At 37.7% G+C, this 22,562-nt stretch overlaps 1 protein-coding gene across 1 annotated transcript in view; it reads left to right on the forward strand.

The window, feature by feature from the left end:
- The window catches only part of tyw1 (tRNA-yW synthesizing protein 1 homolog (S. cerevisiae)), a 225,977-nt gene that overhangs the window by 152,775 nt on the left and 50,640 nt on the right, over window positions 1–22,562 (forward strand). Inside the window, exon 14 of the mRNA XM_039756991.1 lies at window positions 7,896–8,006. Within this exon, the coding sequence (XP_039612925.1) occupies window positions 7,896–8,006 (111 nt within the window). The remainder of the gene's footprint in view (window positions 1–7,895; window positions 8,007–22,562) is intronic.

Genomic DNA, 22,562 nt, shown 5'->3' on the forward strand with positions numbered 1-22,562 from the left:
GAAAAGCACACAAAGCAATGGTTTCACACACAAGTCAACATAAAATGTCAGTTGCTATGTGCTGTGGCTGCTGTTGGCGCATGTTGCACACCTCTGGCGGCAGTGGCTGCATTGGTGGCACCTTGATGATCAGCAGGAATGTATGGTGGGCAGCTGCCTTGTCATCATAAGTGGTGGTCCTCCCAGGCAAACACTGCTGTGGGCACATCCCCTACATTAAAGTGTTTAGCACCACGATCACTTGGGGACCGATCAGATGATGCTGGTACCTCACTTTCGTTTTTTTGATCTCTATCTCCAGATCACTTGCATCAAACTTGGAGTCTGAAAAGTCAGAGTCCTATTCAACAAAATTATGTAAAATGTCCATGGAGTATTTTGCTTTGCACATTCGCTTTAGTCTCTTGGCAGCTGTCAGTGCCATTTTAGAGGTTGTTTACTCTTCGCTACTCATGCATGCATAGGGAATCGAGGTTAAATCAACAAAGCTATGTAACTTTCCTTCTAGCAACGAGTTGAACTACAAACCGGATTCCAAAAAAGTTGGGACACTATACAAATCGTGAATAAAAACTGAATGCAATGATGTGGAGGTGCCAACTTCTAATATTTTATTCAGAATAGAACATAAATCACGGAACAAAAGTTTAAACTGAGAAAATGTATCATTTTAAGGGAAAAATATGTTGATTCAGAATTTCATGGTGTCAACAAATCCCAAAAAAGTTGGGACAAGGCCATTTTCACCACTGTGTGGCATCTCCCCTTCTTCTTACAACACTCAACAGACGTCTGGGGACCGAGGAGACCAGTTTCTCAAGTTTAGAAATAGGAATGCTCTCCCATTCTTGTCTAATACAGGCCTCTAACTGTTCAATCGTCTTGGGCCTTCTTTGTCGCACCTTCCTCTTTATGATGCGCCAAATGTTCTCTATAGGTGAAAGATCTGGACTGCAGACTGGCCATTTCAGTACCCGGATCCTTCTCCTACGCAGCCATGATGTTGTGATTGATGCAGAATGTGGTCTGGCATTATCTTGTTGAAAAATGCACGGTCTTCCCTGAAAGAGATGACGTCTGGATGGGAGCATATGTTGTTCTAGAACCTGAATATATTTTTCTGCATTGATGGTGCCTTTCCAGACATGCAAGCTGCCCATGCCACACGCACTCATGCAACCCCATACCATCAGAGATGCAGGCTTCTGAACTGAGCGTTGATAACAACTTGGGTTGTCCTTGTCCTCTTTGGTCCGGATGACATGGCGTCCCAGATTTCCAAAAGAACTTTGAATCGTGACTCGTCTGACCACAGAACAGTCTTCCATTTTGCCACACTCCATTTTAAATGATCCCTGGCCCAGTGAAAACGCCTGAACTTGTGGATCTTGCTTAGAAATGGCTTCTTCTTTGCACTGTAGAGTTTCAGCTTTCAACGGCGGATGGCACGGTGGATTGTGTTCTCTGACAATGGTTTCTGTGATTTCCTTTACAGTAGCATTCCTGGTTGTGGTGCAGTGTCGTTTAAGGGCCCGGAGATCACGGGCATCCAGTATGGTTTTACGGCCTTGACCCTTACGCACAGAGATTGTTCCAGATTCTCTGAATCTTCAGATGATGTTATGCACAGTTGATGATAGATGCAAAGTCTTTGCAATTTTTCGCTGGGTAACACCTTTCTGATATTGCTCCACTATCTTTCTGCGCAATATTGTTGGAATTGGTGATCCTCTACCCATCTTGGCTTCTGAGAGACACTGCCACTCTGAGAAGCTCGTTTTATACCCGATTATGTTGCCAATTGACCGAATTAGTGTTAATTGGTCTTCCAGCTCTTCGTTATGCTCAAATTTACTTTTTCCAGCCTCTTATTGCTACTTGTCCCAACTTTTTTGGGATTTGTTGACACCGTGAAATTTTAAATCAACATATTTTTCCTTTAAAATGATACATTTACTCGGATTAAACGTTTGATCTGTCATCTACATTCTATTACAAATAAAATATGGACATTTGCCATCTCCACATCATTGCATTCAGTTTTTATTCACAATTTGTTTAGTGTCCCAACTTTTTTGGAATCCGGTTTGTAAAATGTAAGGGCGAGTTTTGTTGTAGTTTACAACCGATAACCGTCCTCTACTCCTTAATTTTGACAAAAGTTGACATCAGCCCTGAAAGAGTTAATTAGCACTGAGAACTGGCTTCAGAATAAGAAACTGAATGAAGTGAAGTTGGTTGGAGCTTGAGGCCTCAACTTAGTTGGTCATCTGTTGGCTCACTTCACATCAAATTTATGTTTAGGAGCCGTGTAAGGAAAAAATAATCAATTCAGCGGTCAGAGTCTCAAGAAAAGTCAGTTAAAATAAAGGGAAATATTTAATTACCAGCAAAAAGAAAAGAGTTTGAATGAAAACTTGCAGCCACATTAGCTCTCCAGGACAGGAGTTGGAGAGCCCTGCTCTAAAGCATGGTTTTCTATGTTTTCTTATCACAACCCAATCTTGCCCTTTTTAGTGTATTTGAGATCCATTTCTTGTTTAATGCCCAGACAATGTCAGTGCGTTTTCTGCCTTAGAACCTTGTGGCTAAAAATCAGAGCTTCCCCTTGAAGAGTCATGGGTGGTGATCAGAGCATTAGAGGACCACCTTGGCTTATTTGTGGACAATTTTGGTGGAGCGGTAATCGAGGATGATCGTCAGAGCAATATTGATTCCTTATTCAACCTGCAGTAATCCATTTTGTAAACCATCCGAATCCCGTAGTTTAAGAAACCCTGCTCTAGAGGATTATTCTGCATGAGGCAACTGCATAAGATCTTCTGTGAAGTGCATGTGTCTTGACAGTGGAATATAAAATAAACCTAAGTTTATTTTGCTCTGCACAATGAGCTACCACATTACCACATTCTGTATTGAATGACTGTCAAAAGCATTTTTAAATATGATCTTAAAATATTACATTAATATGAATAGTTAACCTTTGCACAAGGGCATTTTTCTCACTGATACATTGCTTGTCCAAATTATTTTGAAGGCCAGTGAAATTTAGAGAAAATCACCAAATCATAGTGTTTTTCTTCTCTCAGCCTGCTTTATTCATCACTAGGTCACATATTAAAACATTTTAATTACACTATTTAACTTTTAAACTTTTCTCATTTTTCCAAATCTACTTTAAGTTAAGTAACCAGAGTTTAGACACCCATCCAGACAATAATACTTTCTCATAGGGCTATTTTTTGTGATCACTTAGTTACCTAATTTGCTGAACAACTTTCCACTGTATTTGTATTTTGATTATGTAAGGCTTAAACATACCTTCTCATTATTCAAACTCTCTCTTGTGCTCATCTCTCAGTATTCAAATACTTACCATTTACTGCCCACTTCTCTCCTTAAAGCTCCTTTTAGCTCAGCAATCAAATCTGTATTAAATACTCTTCGATGTTGAATCAAGATTTCTCTGTTTTTCTTTTATCTTTGTCTCTCATTTTATTTTTTTGTGATGTATGTCATTATGTACATGTCATTTATTTTTAAACTAATCTGGCAATGTTATTTGTAAATTTGTTTGTGTTCACTGTTAATGTTGCTGCAGATAATAAAAAAAATAAGTTAATGTACTTGCAGATTTGTATTATGAGAAGTGATTCAGACTCACTACCTAAGCTGAACAGTAATTCAAGGCAGCTTCGGGACAATAGGTTGGACATGATTATAGCTTCAGCTGCAAAAAAATCTGTTTATTACTACTGTATTTCTAATCTTACTGTGTCGTTAAAAAAATGAATAAAACAAACAAAAAAAAAAACAAATAAAATCTTGTATCATCCATCCAACCATTTTCGTAATTCACATTTCTGGACAGGGCCAGGGATAAGCAATAGCCAGTCCCAGCTAGCATAGGGGCAATCTATGGGCAGGGTGCCACTACTTCAGAGGGTAAAAAGACAGACATACACACACATTAATATGTTAATGTTAATAAAGTGTCTTATTTCCTTCAGTAAAACTTACTATTATAGATTGTCATTTGTGCTAAAAATGAAATAAAATGTTAATTATGGAAAAGTATGATGAGACATTAAATTCTGAAGATGATAATACAATTTATTTTTGTATAGCCCAAAATCACACAAGAAGTGACTCAATGGGCTTTAACAGCCCTTGCCTCTTGACAGCCCCCCGGCCTTGACTCTCTAAGAAGACAAGGAAAAACTCCCATAAAAAAACATTGTAGGGAATAAATGGAAGAAACATTGGGAAAGGCAGTTCAAAAAGAGGTTGGCTGTGCAGTGGGTGTCAAAAAGAAGGGGGACAATACAATACACAGATTAGAACAAATCCTCAATACAGCATAAAAATTTTACAAGAAAGGACCAGAATTTAACAGTAGATGATATCACATAATATAATTTGGATTTGTTTAGAGTCCTGGAGACTTCCTCCCCCATTTGGCCATTGGCCAGGCAATCCGATGAAAGGACCCCTCTACCCCACGATTCCTGCAATCTTCCATCAGGGATGACTTTACCTTAGGCAGGTAAAATAACTTGGCTGGTGGGCCGTGCCACATTTGAGTAATGAGAAGAGAAACAGAATAGGTGAGGGTTAGTAACAAATTGTAACTATCATGTTACTTATGTTTTAGTGCTAATGACTAACAACAGAGATGCATTCTGTACAGTTAATTAGCAGCTCTAGTCAGGATATGCTAAACTAAAGTAGTGAGTCTTCAGCCGGAATTTAAAAGCGGAGACCAAAAGGACATCTCTTATAGTAGCAGGCTGACCATTCCATAGTTTAGGGGCCCTGCAACTAAAAGCTCTACCTCCCACTGCTATTTTATTAATCCTTGGAATCCTAAGAAGACCGGCATCTTCAGATATTAATGTGCGTTCTTGTTTGTAAGTCATGATAAGTTCAGACTAAGTAAGCTGGACCTTGGCCATTTAATGCTTTATATGTTAAAAGGAGGATTTTGAAATCTACCCTAAACTTAACTGGGAGCCAATGTAAGGATTTAAGAACTGGAGTTGCATTTTGGATTAACTGGAGGCTGTATAAAAAACAGTTTGAACATCCAGTGATCACTGCATTGCAGTAGTCAATCCTACTAGAAATAAATGCATGAATTAATTTCTCAGAATCCTGTTTATTTGGAAAGCACCTTAATTTCCCAACATTTTGAAGATGGAAGAAACATGATTTGGACAACTTTGTAATATGCGCTTTAAATGACATGCTAGAGTCAAAGATAACACATAATTAAATGAATCTAATTAATTTAATATTATTATGATGTACAATTTCACAATTTTTAGGTTCAATAATGTAGTTTCCTTACATTTAATTATTGCAGGTTTTATTCCAAAAAATGTTTATTTTTAAAGACTGGTTTTATTTAATAGTTTAAGTTTTCCAAATGGGTCTTTTAATGCCAGGACTATTAGTACTATTTATTTCAGAGTGCTGTTTTTCTTTGTGTTCATAAAAATGACTTATGAACCCTTTTAAATCACTTCAGATTGTTGTTGTTGTCCTGTGCCTCCTGGATCATTGATAGGAGAAAACTCCCACATATTAATATCATTTAACTAGTTTTGTTGTCTAGGGTTTCAAGATGTCGAGCTGTTTTGGGTTCCCTCCTATTTTTGGCCCTGTAGATTTGAAAAACCATTATCCTTTTAGGACATTTTGGACCATATTTTGTGCAGGAAATTACACATCTACACTAATAAAAGGCAAAGCCCTCACTGACTGACTGACTCACTCACTCATCATTAATTCTCCAACTTCCCGTGTAGGTAGAAGGCTGAAATTTGGCAGGCTGATTCCTTACAGCTTACTTACAAAAGTTAAGCAGGTTTCATTTCGAAATTCTACACGTAACGGTCAACAGCGCCCGCCATGTTGAACTTTCTTATTTATGGCCCCATCTTCACAAAATTTGGTAGGCGGCTTCCCTGCGCTAACCGAAACCGATGTACATACTTATTTCGATGGTATGACACCACTGTCGGCCGCCATATTGAACTTTTCAACTGTCTTTGTTACTTATGGGCCCATCTTCAAGAAATTTGGTACGCGGGTTCCCAACGCTAACTGAATCCTACGTGCGTACATATATACGTCCATAGCCTGCAGCTCGGTCACTGTGTGGGGCGGCGTTGGGTCCCCCATCCCAACGCCTCCCACGTTGTTGGCTGCCTGCCTATATAAGGCCGTCCGTTGCTCCTGTCTCTACATTCCCTTCCTTGCTTCTCCACGGGATTCACGTCTCCCTGCTGATAACTACAGCCTTTTTATTTAATCCACAGCTTCTCCACTGTTTTATTGTTCATTTATACGATTGCAGTTATTGTGTAGGTATTTTAGACTTACTTTACATTGTTCAGGTACCCATTTCCTTTATCATTCCAACCGTACCCCCATTAACATGTCTATCGAGGTGATCACCATCGATCAAAGAACTGTCACTTAGAGTGGTTTCCATGTCCATGTTCTCTTTTTTACATATTGCACGGCCATATCAGGCTCACTCTTGATATCCGGAGGAACATTGTGTCTTATGTATTGAATGACTGGGACAGGTTCAAGGTGTGGACTGATGACGCTACAGGAGATAATTATACTACACAGGAGCACTATAAGAGTGAAATGCTTAAGCCCTTCAACTATGGATCTGCATGTGAGTTGATGGCTGCCGCTGAATTGGTTGTCGCTTTCAAGTGTACCGAAATGGCCAAATATTTTACACCTTTCGACAACCGCCAATGCCTCTTAAACATCTTAGATTCACAGGTGACGATTTCAGTAGTGGACAATTTGATGTTTATAAATGTTTAAACTCTCAAAAGCTGGATATGAAGTTATCGATGAAACTGGTTGTATACTTACAACGCTTGACAGATGCCGAATGTCTCTTCAACACAAGTCCTACAAATACTGTCGGAATTGAAACAAACCATGAAACTCAAACCGATTATGACAGCAGCAATCCAAGCTGTGAGATTTGAGACAAGATTACTGTTCACATGGCCAACTGTACGTTGCATGCTCAAGAGTAAGCTCCGCGCACAGCTTGGTCATATTACAACCGGAGGGCCAAACTCACAATGTGGTATACAAAGAGATCCTTAACAAATAATTATTGGTATATTTTCCTTCAGTTTAAAAAGATTTAATTTTCTTCTTAATAAAAATTTTAAGGCAGTACTTCGCCGCTGCGAAGTTCGGGTATTTTGCTAGTCTCATAATAAAGAGTAAACCAATATGTGTCTTACGCAAAAATAAGAAGGACTTCATGTCCACATCAGCCGACCCCCAGGGTTCATCTCCTAATGGAATATAATAAGTGTTTGCATTTTTTTTTCATTTTTCACAATACATTGACATAAAAAGGGGGATTGGTAATATAGACATTTGGAATTGTTTTTATTCTTTATGCTACTTTGAGCTTGCTGATACGGAGTATATTTTTCATATTTTGAGCCACTCCCAAAAGGTTAAAAATGACAAATTTCAAACATAGGCATATAGAGTATCATCATTTGAGTCTATTTCAAAGTCAATGTTTATGAATGTGATGTTATTTTTGATCCTTTACTTGGGGGTCTAGCCCTCTATGTAGATATAGCAGGGGGAGAGATGGCACATTTCTATTGCAGTCAATAATATTTAGACTTTAAAAGTTTAAATGGAAGCACACGTTTTAATATTTCAATTATCTGATATAACTGTCCTTGTTTGTTATGTACTTCTACCTCATGAGGTAAATTATTACATTTATTATGAACACTCAGAATTCAGATTTTTTTCGTAATTGTATTTTTATTTTCTGACTGACCCAAATCACAGAAATTGTTCCTATTCTCCTTCTGTCTCCTCAGCAACAACGAACGGTATACAGATTAACTTTGGTGAAGTCTTGGAATGTGGATGAAGTAAAAGCATATTCTGAATTGGTCTCCCTAGGTAAACCCGACTTCATAGAGGTCAAGGTAAGCTCATTTAAAATTTCCATTAATTGAAATTGTTTTATGAATTGAGATGTCTTCTGTCTTGCAATTTAATTGTGACTGCCTTCTACTACCAAAGATTAAAGACTATACCTTATTCTGCATTGGTAGAAGCATTAAACTTTTTTTCCTACAATGTGTTTTTACTGTACAAATTTACCATTTTCCGTTGGCTTTCAATAATATTTTAAGTAGAACTAAGGTACCTTTTTGTTAGGCTCATGCTATTAAAATTTATTTTTGTTCACCGGCCGCTTGAGAGGGTTACAATGCTAAGTAACAGAAGAATGGATTTTGATTACTAATGAGTTTCTCCTGGTTCACTGCATCTGTTTCTAAAGTAGAATTTCCCTGGTCCACTAATAAGCAGATTAAATTCTTTTGACCTACCCTGCCTGTATGCATGGTTGCAACTATTCTGTGTTGCGTAGTTCATAATCCAAAGCATCATCTCAATCGAAATTACTTAACTCTAGCATGTTTACCTCCATTTTTTTTTTTTTTTTTAAACCATGTATTCTTATGGTATTCGGATCAAATGTGAATATTTTATCATTCATTTAATGCCTTTCTTGTATTTTAAGCCTTTTTTGCGTTAGTCATCTCATAAAAAAGTGTTTTTTGTTTTTTTTTTCATATATTACAGATAGATGGATACAGTAGGTAAATAAATGTATTTGTCCTTCGGGGGCAATTTGTCTGTTTATAGAAGCTGTTTATAGGAACTTAATAAATATAGATAAATAGTGTATATACACTCAAACTATGATCTGAACACACACTAGAAGGACATAAAAGAAACAACTTCAGACTTGGCTGTTAATCACAGTGAGGCATTATGTAGGCATATTGCTGCTGGTATAAAGGAGCCCAAGTAGTGTTTCTTGGCACACTTCTGCTGAATGATTTGTTGGTTGAACGTCCACAGTCTTATTGTGTCAGAGAGAGGATATGCAGCATTGTGCATAATGACACTCACTTTAATTTTAATTCTCTCCTTTGGTACAATGTGCATCCCATAACTTAGGTAACCTTTTAATTCAAATTTTGATTTGGTGGGCCTGTCTTAAAGTGATATTACCATCCCAGCATTCTACAGCACACTCACCATCACAAATTTGTAGAAGATATGAACGATGTCACTACTTTTATTAAAAGAATGCAGCCTCATAAAGAGTTTGCTCTGCCCTTTCTTATATAGTTCATTTGTGTTCTGAGACCAGTCAACCTATCATTGATGTGGTCCCCTAATTACTTGTAGTAGTTCAAAACCTCAGTACTCGCTCCCTGAATAGTGTTAGAGCATAGAGGCTCTTTGGTGTGTTGAAAGTCAATCACCAGTTCCTTAACTTAGCTGATGTTAAGTTGCAATCAATTCTTTCTGCACTAAGAAAACAAAGTTCTCCACCTGACTCATATGCTCTTTTTCATCCCCCCTATCAATACAACTAGTAAGTGCGGAGTCATCTGAGAATTACTGCAAGTGACATGACCTGGTGTTATCTTTATAGTTGGGAGGTGTACAGTATGTTGCTGAAATCCATATCAGAAATATAGTCCTTGAGTTTCAAAAGCTGCAATCTGTCTAACAGAGAGTTGATTATCCTGGCTCATCCATTTCATATATCTGAACTTAACCATTGGCAGGAACGCCTGGATGGTATTGTAGGCACTGGAGAAATTGAAAAACCTAATTCTTACAGTTCTGCCAGCTTTGTGTAGGTGAGCAGTCTTTTAGAGAAGATAGATAATTGCATCCTCCTCTCGTGTCTTTGTCCATTAGGCAGGTGCAGTGTGTCCAGGTGGTCTATTACAAGACTACCCATAGTCCAGGACCAGCCTCTCAAAGGTCTTCATGATGTAAGACATAAGTACCATTTGTCTTTAGTCATTCGGTGACGAGGCACCTGCCTTTGGAACAGGAACAATACAGGATGTTTCGTCCAAAGCAGCAGTATTTTCTGGAGCCTTAGGGACAGACTGGACCAGGGACCGAGGGTACCACAAAGTTGGTCAGTACAGGCCTTAAGAACTGAAGGACTGACTCCATCTGGTCCTGTAACTTTTCCTGTATGTAGCTTCCTCATATGCCTCCTTAGTTAGTCTTCAATTATGAACAGCCCATACTGATGGTCAGAGGTGGACACATCACTGGTCATCTAGTTGATTTGGTGGAAGAAGTTGATGTAATAGGGGATGTAATGTCAGGGGACTGGTAATTGGCAGAAGGTGGCAGTGGGAGGTAAAATCAATTAAAAAAAAAAAATGGTGCAGGGTGTATACTTTGTCTATATCCACATAGTATGTGATATACAGTAACATTTTCTTGAATACTTTGCAACTACTATTATAAAAACATATGATTAGTGACACTATAGTTCCGCTTTTGTTTTTGTTTTTTTTTTTTGTTGAGAAATACAAAACCCCTAAATAGTAAATGTTCTGTGTCTACCTGGATAGTAGAAATTTGTTATGTTGGGCACTCTAGATTTTGCAGACAAGTCTGATGTGGCTGAGAATATACAGAAATATGTATGGAAGACACAGAGGGTCAAAGTAGTCTGTGTTATAGTGTTGTAAATGGCATACATTTCAAAAAGATCTGTTAAATTAAACCATTTTAACACTAGTGCTAGAAATTTGTTTGTTGTCTTGTTTGTTCCAGTTTTATTAATAATTATATAATGGGAGTCTGCTATAATTTTGAGCATGAGGATAGTTAACCTTAATTGACACTAACTCTTTTCTGGTAAAGAGATTAACTGAGTAGGTGAGTTGTCCAGGCTTAATAACTTGATTGGTAGCACTTGATAAAATATATGTTAAAGGAATTTAAGAATTGAAACTTAGATTCCCAAAACTGTCAAGCTGACTTGATTCTTGCTCATACAGTTTTCTAAGACTGCTTATCCTGAACAGTGTTGTGGTGGGGTGGAGCCTATCCAAGGAAGCATTGCAAGGCATGTTGATATGCTTACATTTTTTATTTGTTTATATAGCCTCACCTGTGAAATTAAATAGATCCTCCCTCAATTTCCTGCAAATATGTGGATATTTCAGTTAAGCAGATATATCTTGTTCCCCTTCTCACAAGTAGTATAAAGGTGTATTTCAGCTGGTCTGACCCAACAGTTACATTTGCTAATCAGTATCTTAACAAATTTCAAGTGATAGTCATAAGAAAAACAAGTGTTGATCATTGACAGTACAGTGAAGTGAAATAGTTTACTGTTTTGATGTGCCATGAATTATTAATAAATATAAGCAGACTATTAAAAAGGCATTTATTTTTTTAGTTAAAGAATATTTTCCATCAAGTAATGCTGTTAGAGCTGACTTTGTCCTCAATCCTGTAGTCGCGTGGTAACATCATGAAAAAAATGAATGAATTGCTGCACATACATACACGCACACAGTTGGGCTCATCGGACTTTCACATGGAGTTGTGGCAATTCATCTGCGCCTGACTTTGAGGTGCTTCTGTGCCATAAGTGCCCTGTCATTTTGAGAGTCCTTGAAGTTCCACAAGTGAACAGCAGATGGTATATTGCTTCCTGTAAAAACCCAGTGTAATAACGTGTACAGCATAACTAGGTTGAAAGGTTAGTAATGGAAAAATTATGACTAATTTCAGCTATATGTTAAAAATAGTTTTACCGTCTTTCAATTCATCCATTTTTTGAACTCACTCCAGTTAGGATTGCTGGTAGCAAAGAACCTTTCCTGACAGCATCAGGCAATCGGACAGAAAGCAGGAATTAACTCATAACAGAGCTCTTGTCCATTACAGGGGACATGTACCCATTCTTGCTAGCACTCTTGTTTACTTGCACTATAGTGTATTTCACTGAAAAATACAACAAAGCTCCATTATTGAAGTTTTATTTTCTATTTTTTTAAACAGTCATTCATTATAGCCCTGGGTGTAAAGCAGGAATCAGTGGCCTTAGAATTTAATGTGCTATTCACTTCTCATAATATACTAAAGCTAACAAATTCCCAAAGCACTTTTTTGTGTATATATTTTTATTATGATACATTATCAACTTACATACAGATTAAAGAGAGAAAAATCTAAGTTTTGGCTGCGGTATCAAGAAAACAATTGTATATACAGTACAAAATAATACCCGATTTTAATTATATCGACTATATTTCTAACAGTAGAGAAAAAGGAAACACACAAATTACATTGCCACATTAACTTGGGACACATATATAATTAAACTTATTTTGCTTTTGATTTGTATTTCCTACCTATAGTCAATTCAAAAAGCTTTTCATAAAAAGGATAAAATACAATTAAATGAAGCAAATACAAAACAGTAAAAAGATAATACAGTATCAGTTTAGTGCAAAGAATTTTAAAAATTGTTGCACAATACCTGGATCAGCCATTGGCACAAAAAGATTTAAAAGCATCAAGTGATGGGGCATATCTAACATCTTTAAGCAGATTATTCCATGTATGGGTAGCATTATGGCTAAAAACTAGTTATCCAGTTCCTAAGGATCTAAGAAATCTACTTGGTGAATAGTCAACTAACATCCCTGTAACATTTATGTTAGGCCGAAGCCATTTAATGGCTTGCATAATAAAAGCAGCATCTTTTATAAATTGAAATTGACCCAGTAGCTAACTAGAAGCCAGTGTAGACATCCAAGTTCTGGAGTAACATGTTCCCTTTTCTTCGTTTTAGTTAGCGTTCTGGCAAATGCATTTTGACATCAAACCTCTGATTAATAATTAGTTTTTTTTTATGAGTACTAAAGCTGAGATCTCTAGAGATACACCAAATTCTGACTTGATTTTTAGTGATTTGATTTTTAGTTTTTAATGCCCTGGAGTCAAATTAGGTAGTAACTTTAATTCTTTCCTGTTTATTTCCAAATTGTGCGATTTTTATTTTATCTCCGTTTAGCCGAAGAAAGATATTTGCTGCATCCAGATGTTCATTTGCTGTAGGCGTTCACACATTGAGTTGACTAAACTCAGTAGGAGAAATGGACAAGTAAATCTGGGTGTCTGCATAGTTATGATATGGAAGTTTATGTTCAAATAAAGTTCAACCAAGTGGAGGCATGTAAAAAATGATAAAAGGATCACACATCACACTAAAATAGATCCTTGTTGAATTACGCATGTGAAATCAGGCAGATAATTGAAAATTGCGGAACAATAATTTCTTTTAAATATGACCTAAATCTACTAAGAATCACCAGATTAAAATTGGGAAGGAATATCTAGAAGAGTTTTGTGGTTGACCATATCAAAGGCAGCACTCATATCTAGTAACACCAGAACAGGTATTTTCCCAAATCTTTGTACAAACTAATGTCATTTAAATCTTTTGTAAGAGCTGTCTCAGTGCTATGATGTTGATGAAACTGTGAAGGTGGCAATTGGAGTCTAAAATTGTCCTTATGAAGACAACGTATTTATTAAAGAATTATTTGAAATAGCTCTAATATTATTAAGTACACAAGCAACCAGCCTACTCTTCTTTACGAGGAGCTTAATAATAGCAGTCTTCTGTGCCTTTGGAAATATTCCTGTTTTAAGTGATGTATTTACTATTTGCAGCAAATGTTCTGCTAAACTGCTAAAAAAAGTTTTTTTAAAAAGCCTGTAAGCAAAGTATCAACAAAGCAGGTAGAGAATTTAAAGCAGTGTGCAATTTCCTAAAGCATTTTTGCTGTCAAATTTTCTAATGGGTGCTACAGGTGTAAAATAGGTTCTATTAATCTGAGTAGATTTTCTAGATCTAATATTTTACATTTTTGGCAAAAGAATAATGCAAACACATGATACTTCTAAACAGTTAAAAATCAGAGGTTAGGTTTTTCTGTGGATTCGGTAACCTATTAACAATGGCAACAATATGTGTGTGCTTGTTATCTCTCTATTATAAAAAAAAAATCCTGGAGAGAAACAGTAGGGTGACGAGACGTGATCTTCACGTTAAGATCACGGAAGACACTTAAAAGACCCGCAAGACTAAAGAGATTGGCCACGGAGCGTCTCGCGGGGACCTTAAACATGAGACTTTGTGCCAAGAGATTGACCCATGACCGTCTCGCGATGACATAGAACATGAGATTCTTGCAAGACACACCCTACTTACAACCAAATAAGAGCACTGGCAGCAACACACTCAGTCGTGTTTTGGCTTTGAGCACACACAGATCCAGGGCTCTCAGCGCATATAAAGCGTATACGGACAATACATTATAGATGAAACGTAGACAACTAAGCGAAGAAGAAAGCAGCGCGGAGAAAAGAGACTCAAAAGCGTTGGAGAGACAAAAAAGAAAAAGAAAAATCTAGGTGCAAATTCAGACAATAAGGAAAGTAATTATCAGCCCGGAACAAGTGGAATTGGGGGAAAAAAAAGCATGTCCAATCCGGATGTTGGCGCTATACGCATGCAGAGCAGGTTAGAGATTATGAAAGCAGTGGTATCGAAAGGCTAAAAAAAAAAAAAATGTAGGCGCGATACACATGTGGAGAAAGTTTAAAGGATATGAAAGTATAAAACAAAAAGTAAAGATCACAGTAGTGCAAACAAACGGAAATTATTACTCGAAAAAGGGAAAATAACCACCATGGACCAGGTGTCATGGGGTTGAAACAGGATAAAGCGAGGTCAGAAATAAAAGACAGAGTAGAAAACAAAGTAAAGGTCATAAAAAGGTTCAAAAACGTAGGAGCAAAACACATGCAGAGCAAGATACAGAATATAAAAGCAGAAAAAAACAAAGTAAACATTGCATTAGCGCAAAGAAAGAGAAATTATGTCTCGGAGAAATAATGAAAAGGCGAATAGAGATCGAATATATGGACATAGGTGATATGTCAGAAGTATGCAAATATTGTAAGGCTTTGTAAGTCAAGAGAATTTCAAAAACAGAGTTTACCTCACATGCATTTATTGGTTACTTTGCAAAAAAAATTAACTGCTGATGATGCAGATCGTTTTGTTTGTGCTGAAATTCCAAACAGAGAAACCTATCCTGAATTATGGTACAAAGTCATTAAACACATGTCTCAATGACCTCATTAAAAAGATTCAGCACGTTGGGACTTGAAAGATTCCAAATAAGTGAAACTAATGAAATAGCAACAATTCAAAGAAAAACAAAATCTTAAAAGTGTGTATCCGGAAAAACAAAAATGGGGGTTGGCGAGTGAAGCCTCCTTGTTTCCATTAATAATCTAGGGGAAATATAACAGTCTAGCCTTGGCCTCTTCAGAATTATAAATGTGTAAACTCTTTTTTTTAGATGTTATAGTGAATCTGATGTCTGTTTGTCCTCCATTTTCGCTCACCCTTTCCACACTTGCTTTTTTGATTTGAGACTGCTGAAGTATTTCTCCAAGCTGCTTTCTGCTTGCCACAAATAATTTTGATCTTAACAGGTGATGCAATGTCAATTAACTGAAATGTTGACATTAAATTGATCAAACATGACATTTACTAACTCAACATTTTAAGCTATTATTAGCCTTGAGTAAGGCACTAGTGAATAGGACAATAGTGTTGTCTCTTATATACAAACAGATCTGTTTTGAATATCAGGACAAATAAACATCTCAAAGAAAATACAAAAATGGTTTGACAGGGCTAAGTCGTCATCTTTAGTGCTAGGGATACACAGACCTTTGCTAATATCCAAATCCTAAGTGTGACCTTGTGCATGAGTAGGACCATTTACATGTTACACCAGATCAAATATGTCAAATAGTGAAAATATTTCTTCAGCAGTAGTGTCATCTAGATATGGATATTTAAATGACTAGTGAAAGAAAGTAGTTAACGTCTGCGGAAATAAATGACCAAACATCTGGAAAATCATCAATAAAATTAGCAGACAATTTTGCAGGCAGATGTACAGTTAGTTCCTCCCAAGTGTTTTTCATTGCTGTGCAATGAAACTCAAAAGAATAAAAATCACCAAATGACACTTGTTTACACTGAAATGTTTCCTTAAATGAAGTGGCTACTCTACCACCTTTCCTGTAAATTCAAAGAAGCATTTAAAAAATTTAGGAAGTGAAGTTTTCATGAGAACAGCTCCAATGCAGCTATTTGTTTCAGTTAAAAACATGAAATCTAGCTGATAAGCTGTGATAAGATCATTTACTAAAAATGATTTGATAAGGACTCGTAACTGTATATATTTATAGCTATCGTTACTGTTAGTAGCAAGCGGTCATACATACTGGTGTGCAGAAGTCTGTAAATTTTTTTTCTGAGATGAGCACTTTAAGCAGCCCAGAAGTGCACAGGATGTTCAGTAATAATACAATTTCTTTACATTTATGTAGTGTTATTCTGACTACTCAAAGTACTTTTCATAGTGAATGGATTGCCCCTTCAACCACCAGTAAAGTGTAGCATCCACTTGGATAATGTGATGGCAGCCATTTTTGTGCCAGTCCACTCACCACACATGAGCTAGTAGTGAGAGAGAGAGTGCCAATTAGAGATAGGGGATAATTCTGGGGCTAGAATGACTAGGCCACAGGGGGGAAATTTAGCCTGGACATCGGGGTATACCCTGTTCTTTTACATAGGATGCTCAGGGATCTTTTATGACCACAGGAAGTCTGGACCTCGGTTTTTAAGTCTCATCCGAAGAACAGTGCCTTTTTTACTGCACAATGCCCCCATCACTGCCCCTAGGGCATTGGGATCCACATTTAGACCACAGGGTGTCCCCCTGATGGCCTGACCAACACCTCTTCCAGCAGCAACCCAAACTTTTCTTAGGTCAGTGTGTTTCCCAACATCGGTCTTGGGGACCCCCTGTGGCTGCAGGTTTTTGTTCCAACCAGCTTCTTTCTTTAATTGGACTCCTGGGCTAATCAAGTGATGTGTTATTTCCGAAGTTCTGTGTTTTGGGAACAATATCGAAATTAGAAAACTAAGTTTGGTAAAAAATATATCTATCTACACTCACCTAAAGGATTATTAGGAACACCTGTTCAATTTCTCATTAATGCAATTATCTAATCAACCAATCACATGGCAGTTGCTTCAATGCATTTAGGGGTGTGGTCCTGGTCAAGACAATCTCCTGAATGTCAGAATGGGAAAGAAAGGTGATTTAAGCAATTTTGAGCGTGGCATGGTTGTTGGTGCCAGACGGGCCGGTCTGAGTATTTCACAATCTGCTCAGTTACTGGGATTTTCACGCAACCATTTCTAGGGTTTACAAAGAATGGTGTGAAAAGGGAAAAACATCCAGTATGCGGCAGTCCTGTGGGCGAAAATGCCTTGTTGATGCTAGAGGTCAGAGGAGAATGGGCCGACTGATTCAAGCTGATAGAAGAGAAACTTTGACTGAAATAACCACTCGTTACAACCAAGGTATGCAGCAAAGCATTTGTGAAGCCACAACACGCACAAACTTGAGGCGGATGGGCTACAACAGCAGAAGACCACACCGGGTACCACTCATCTCCACTACACATAGGAAAAAGAGGTTACAATTTGCACGAGCTCACCAAAATTGGACAGTTGAAGACTGGAAAAATGTTGCCTGGTCTGATGAGTCTCGATTTCTGTTCAGACATTCAAATGGTAGAGTCAGAATTTGGCGTAAACAGAATGAGAACATGGATCCATCATGCCTTGTTACCATTGTACAGGCTGGTGGTGTAATGGTGTGGGGGATGTTTTCTTGGCACACTTTAGGCCCCTTAGTGCCAATTGGGCATCGTTTAAATGCCACGGGCTACCTGAGCATTGTTTCTGACCATGTCCATCCTTTCATGACCACCATGTACCCATCCTCTGATGGCTACTTCCAGCAGGATAATACACCATGTCACAAAGCTCGAATCATATCATTTCAAATTGGTTTCTTGAACATGACAATGAGTTCACTGTACTAAAATGGCCCCCACAGTCACCAGATCTCAACCCAATAGAGAATCTTTGGGATGTGGTGGAACGGGAGCTTCGTGCCCTGGATGTGCATCCCACAAATCTCCATCAACTGCAAGATGCTATCCTATCAATATGGGCCAACATTTTCAGCACCTTGTTGAATCAATGCCACGTAGAATTAAGGCAGTTCTGAAGGCGAAAGGGGGTCAAACACCGTATTAGTATGGTGTTCCTAATAATCCTTTAGGTTGAGTGTATATCTCATCTATGTATCTATTTATATCTCATCTATGTATCTATCTATATAGATGTTAAAATGTACCAAGCAATTATATGGGAATAATGTTTTGGGTTTTTTTTTAACAATGTTTTCATCTTGATTTTCATTCTACCTTTCTAGGTGTTCTAATTATTTAATTAATCCATTATTTACTAATTAGTGGGTCTGATGCTAAAGTAGTTGCACCTTTTGATTATTCAGTGTTGTTTGCCTGAGTGTCTGCTCTGATCATTTTTAATTTTCATTAATAAGATACAACGAAGGGGAAAAACTGCACAGAGAAAGGGCAAAGTATAATGAAATCAACAAAAGAGTTAAGCATTATAGCAAAAGCAGAAATATTTCTAAATATCTTATAAATGTAAAAATCATGCTGCTAAGCTTTTCTGAATGTAGAATAAAAGAAAAATAATCCCAGCTAAATAAATGAGATCAGTGTTATCAGGTGTTGTCACTGATTAGGAATGTGGTTGGAACAAAAACCTGCAGCCACAGATCTCAGGACCAAGGTTGGGAAACACTGTCCTAGATGGCCTTCCATCCATTTACTGGCCAGGCCCAAACATACTTAGAGACTGGTGTATCTTCTGGATTTTTTTCATTAAAAAAGGACATAAGGGAATTGCAAAAATCATAGGGTTTTGTGCTATTATTAAGCAGTGAAAACAGTGACTTGGTGTTGCCTTCATTGGAAGAAATAATGTGAGTATAATAGCTAGATTTAGTTTGGGCAATACAGTCCTTGTAATAAAGTATATGGTTTTTGTACTTTTCTTTTTGAACAGAGAGTCCAGTTTTTCTATACAACTGTTCAAGTTGCCGGCCTTTGGCTTTCAAAAGCGAGAGTGCAGGCATGAACCAGGGAGCAGAAAAGGAGAAAGAAACAGATCTAGTTTTTAATGGAGCGAGAGAGTTGAGAATACCTTTAAGTCCAGTGTTTATAGTGTGAGACCAGTTCTTCAGGAGTGGATAAATTATGAATGTCCATAAGGGAATCAACACTAGAGGTAAGAGACTCTCTAAGTTTATTTATATATATATATATATATATATATATATATATATATATATATATATATATATATATATATATATATATATATATATATATATATATATATATATATATATATATATATATATATATATATATATATATAAATAAATAAATAAATAAGATGCAAGAGACTGAGGGCACGCAAGGAAGCGAGCACAAGCAAGACGGAGCCCCGCCCGCCAACTCTAACCCTCCTACCGCGTCATTGGATACGCACGCCAACTGTAACCGTCCTCCCGAGTCCAGCGTCGCTCTCGAGGCACATAACTCACCAAACACAGCCTCAGTCACTTTCGTCTGTGCAAAAGTCCACATGCACCTCTGAGCCACATTGACTTTACACCGCACGCAAGACAGAGAGCCATGATCGGCAACTCACAGAGCCCCACCTGCCAACTCTAACTAAGGGCAAGCAAGACAGAGAGCGCACGCAAGACAGAGACCCATGGCCGCCAACTCACAGAGTGCCGCCCACCAACTTTAAGAACATGGGATACGCACGCATTTAGTGTATCAATGGATATGAATAATTGCATGTAAACGATTCGCCAAAATCTGTTGTATGTAAACGATACTGTTTAAAACATTATTGTTTTTTCATCAGAAAACCCGGTTTCCACATCTACCTGTATTAGTTTAAATGGCACTTTTACCACTCGCAATAGGGCGGACCCACTGACTTATCGTGTCGACTGGGCAACACAGTGAATACGGCATCTATCTATACGTCTATGTTTTCTGTAGCCTGCTACAGGAAGGTACTCTCTTGACCATTGGCATTGGTTTCGCTCCTTGCTATTTTCGTTATACTGCGACGGTGGTTTCCTAAGCCTTTGTTATACTTAATTCCTTTCTCATCATTTTCCATTCCTATTCTTACACGGCTTCGGCTAGTTCTTAATATTATGGAAAGACATGAGATGGGAAAGCTTAGTATTGGAAAGTGTAAGTTTAACATTGAATGAAATGAGAAAATAATCAGTTATGGGGAGTTTATCTGCAGTACAATCAAGTGGGATAACTACAGAACAGAAAATCAAGTCCAAAATCTGTCCTTTGGAATGAGTGGGAACGTCAGTGTGCTGGTGGAATCCAAGACTCTCAAGGTAGGAAGTAAAGTCTCTAGTAATAGGGACATTGATATTATTCATATGTAAACTGAAATCCCCCAGAAATATTATGTTTGAAACAGTAGATAAGTGTGTAAGAAAATCAACAAAGTTGTTTAGAAAGTCATTATTTGATTTATAGGGCCAGTAGACAGTTGCAATAATAGTAGGAATAGGTCCAGTTAATTGACACATAAGAGATTCAAAATGACTGAAGGCAGGAACAGACAATAGCAGGACTTTCCACTTCTCATGATATATTAACGTGAGACCTCCTCCCTGGCCATGGGTTTGAGAAATGTAAACAAACCCCGGGGGAGTGGATTCATTAAGTTGGGATAAATCGTGAGGTTGTTGCCATGTCTCAGTTAGACAGAAATAGTCAAACTTACAATCAGTGAGGAGATTGTGGATGAGATGCCCCTTGCTCATAAGTGAGCGGATGTTCAACAGACTGAAGCGGACAATGGCATTATCTCATTTAGCAACGATGTTAACCAACTGGGCTAGGCTGGCTAACACATTGTGGTCAGCGACTCAGCCTAAGTTACGTGGAGGACATTCTAGAACTGGACCAGATGGAGTTTATTATTTTCGAAGTGTCAGCTTGGAGACTCCGGCGGGACCCATGGTGTATGTATCTCCGACGGGGAAGGAATACGATGTCCGGGTGGAGATAGAGCCCAGTCAGTGGAGGCTTTGACAGGTGGAAGCGCGGTCTGAGGAGCTCAGCAGCTGAGTACTGAAGCAGGCCCATTGCAGGTTGGATAGAGAACGACAGGTGGGACCAAACAAACACGAACCAAATAAATATCCTACCGGTCCACGTGTTAAGCAAAGACGCAGACAACTCAGATGTCTGGAGAACAAAGCCAGGTAAGTTTCAAAGCAGGGATAGGCTGAAAAATAGCCCATACACAGTCAAATCACCAGTCGAGCTAGAAATCAGTCTAGCTTTAAATGGCTGAAAAATAAAACTCAACGAATAAATCTGCCCAAAATGAAAACATTTGCTTAGTCCATTAGATTGTAAGTTAATCGTAAAAAAAGTTAAGTTACTGGCGAGCAGCGGCGTTCAGTCACGCCAGCATTCGCTCATCCGGAAGTCCAGATGCTATTCCAGACCTATTTCTATGATTATTAATAATTGTTCTTTACCAGTATTATTGCATAATTTGTCCACTATCTTTTATCTTACCCAACTTTTACTATGGAATGATCTATTCCCCTTCAGTTTACAATTTATCATCATTGGTAGATTATGCATATCCTCATACCCTTGAGCCCTTCTTTATCACACTTTCAAATATATTCCTAAACTTCCTATATACATTCCTTGTCCAACCCAGTGGTTTGTCGAAAAAGTCTTTTGCTTGGTGGCTTTGCAGATCCCTCTGAACAAACGTGTGGCTAGTACAGGAACTGAATAGTCTTTGACATTACTGGAACAGAAACTAAACAGTCTGATTACCATTACAGAGCTAATGAGATGCACACTTGGTGATTTTCCATTCAAGCAGAGGAACACTTCACTTCAGTCACTGGATATAGCAGTCAATCATGGGAGCCCTTGCATTCAACAACTGTCATCTCATCTCTTTACCTTAGTGCCATTTCACAGTCTGTCTGTCCGTTAAAATCCATAACAACATTGTTTCTGCAACAAATATATGCACAACCATATCATGGCATCAGATTGACTTAACTGGACTTAAAATCTTTTTTTGATTCTGCACTTCTTCCACTCTGGGTAAGTGACTTATTTCATTACCAACTATTATCTGGTATGTGCAGCAGACCAAGAGTCATTAGTACAGTACACTCACTTTAAATCTTTGGTTGTAGAGCACCACCTTCTCTTCATTGAATAAAGCACCAACCACAGTTGGAGAGGTTTAAACAACCACTAAATTGAATGGCCAAACTAAAATACTTGCTATGCTAAATGAAGAAGTGTAGAGCAAATACATAACATAAAACAATGCTTTATCAAACATATTTATAATACAATACAAAACACTATTAATGGAAATCCCAGACTCTCAGTTCCCAGTCTCATATCATACATCATGAATTATAGTTGGAGATAAATTAATATGGCAAGCTTTTACATTTTAACCAGGTTAGTGAAAGGTTTCTTCAAAATAAACATATTGCATCAGTTATCCATCACAGGTATCTTAAACTATAACAAGA

Source organism: Polypterus senegalus, chromosome 6 (assembly GCF_016835505.1).
Source record: "Polypterus senegalus isolate Bchr_013 chromosome 6, ASM1683550v1, whole genome shotgun sequence".
NCBI classification, from domain to species: domain Eukaryota; kingdom Metazoa; phylum Chordata; class Cladistia; order Polypteriformes; family Polypteridae; genus Polypterus; species Polypterus senegalus.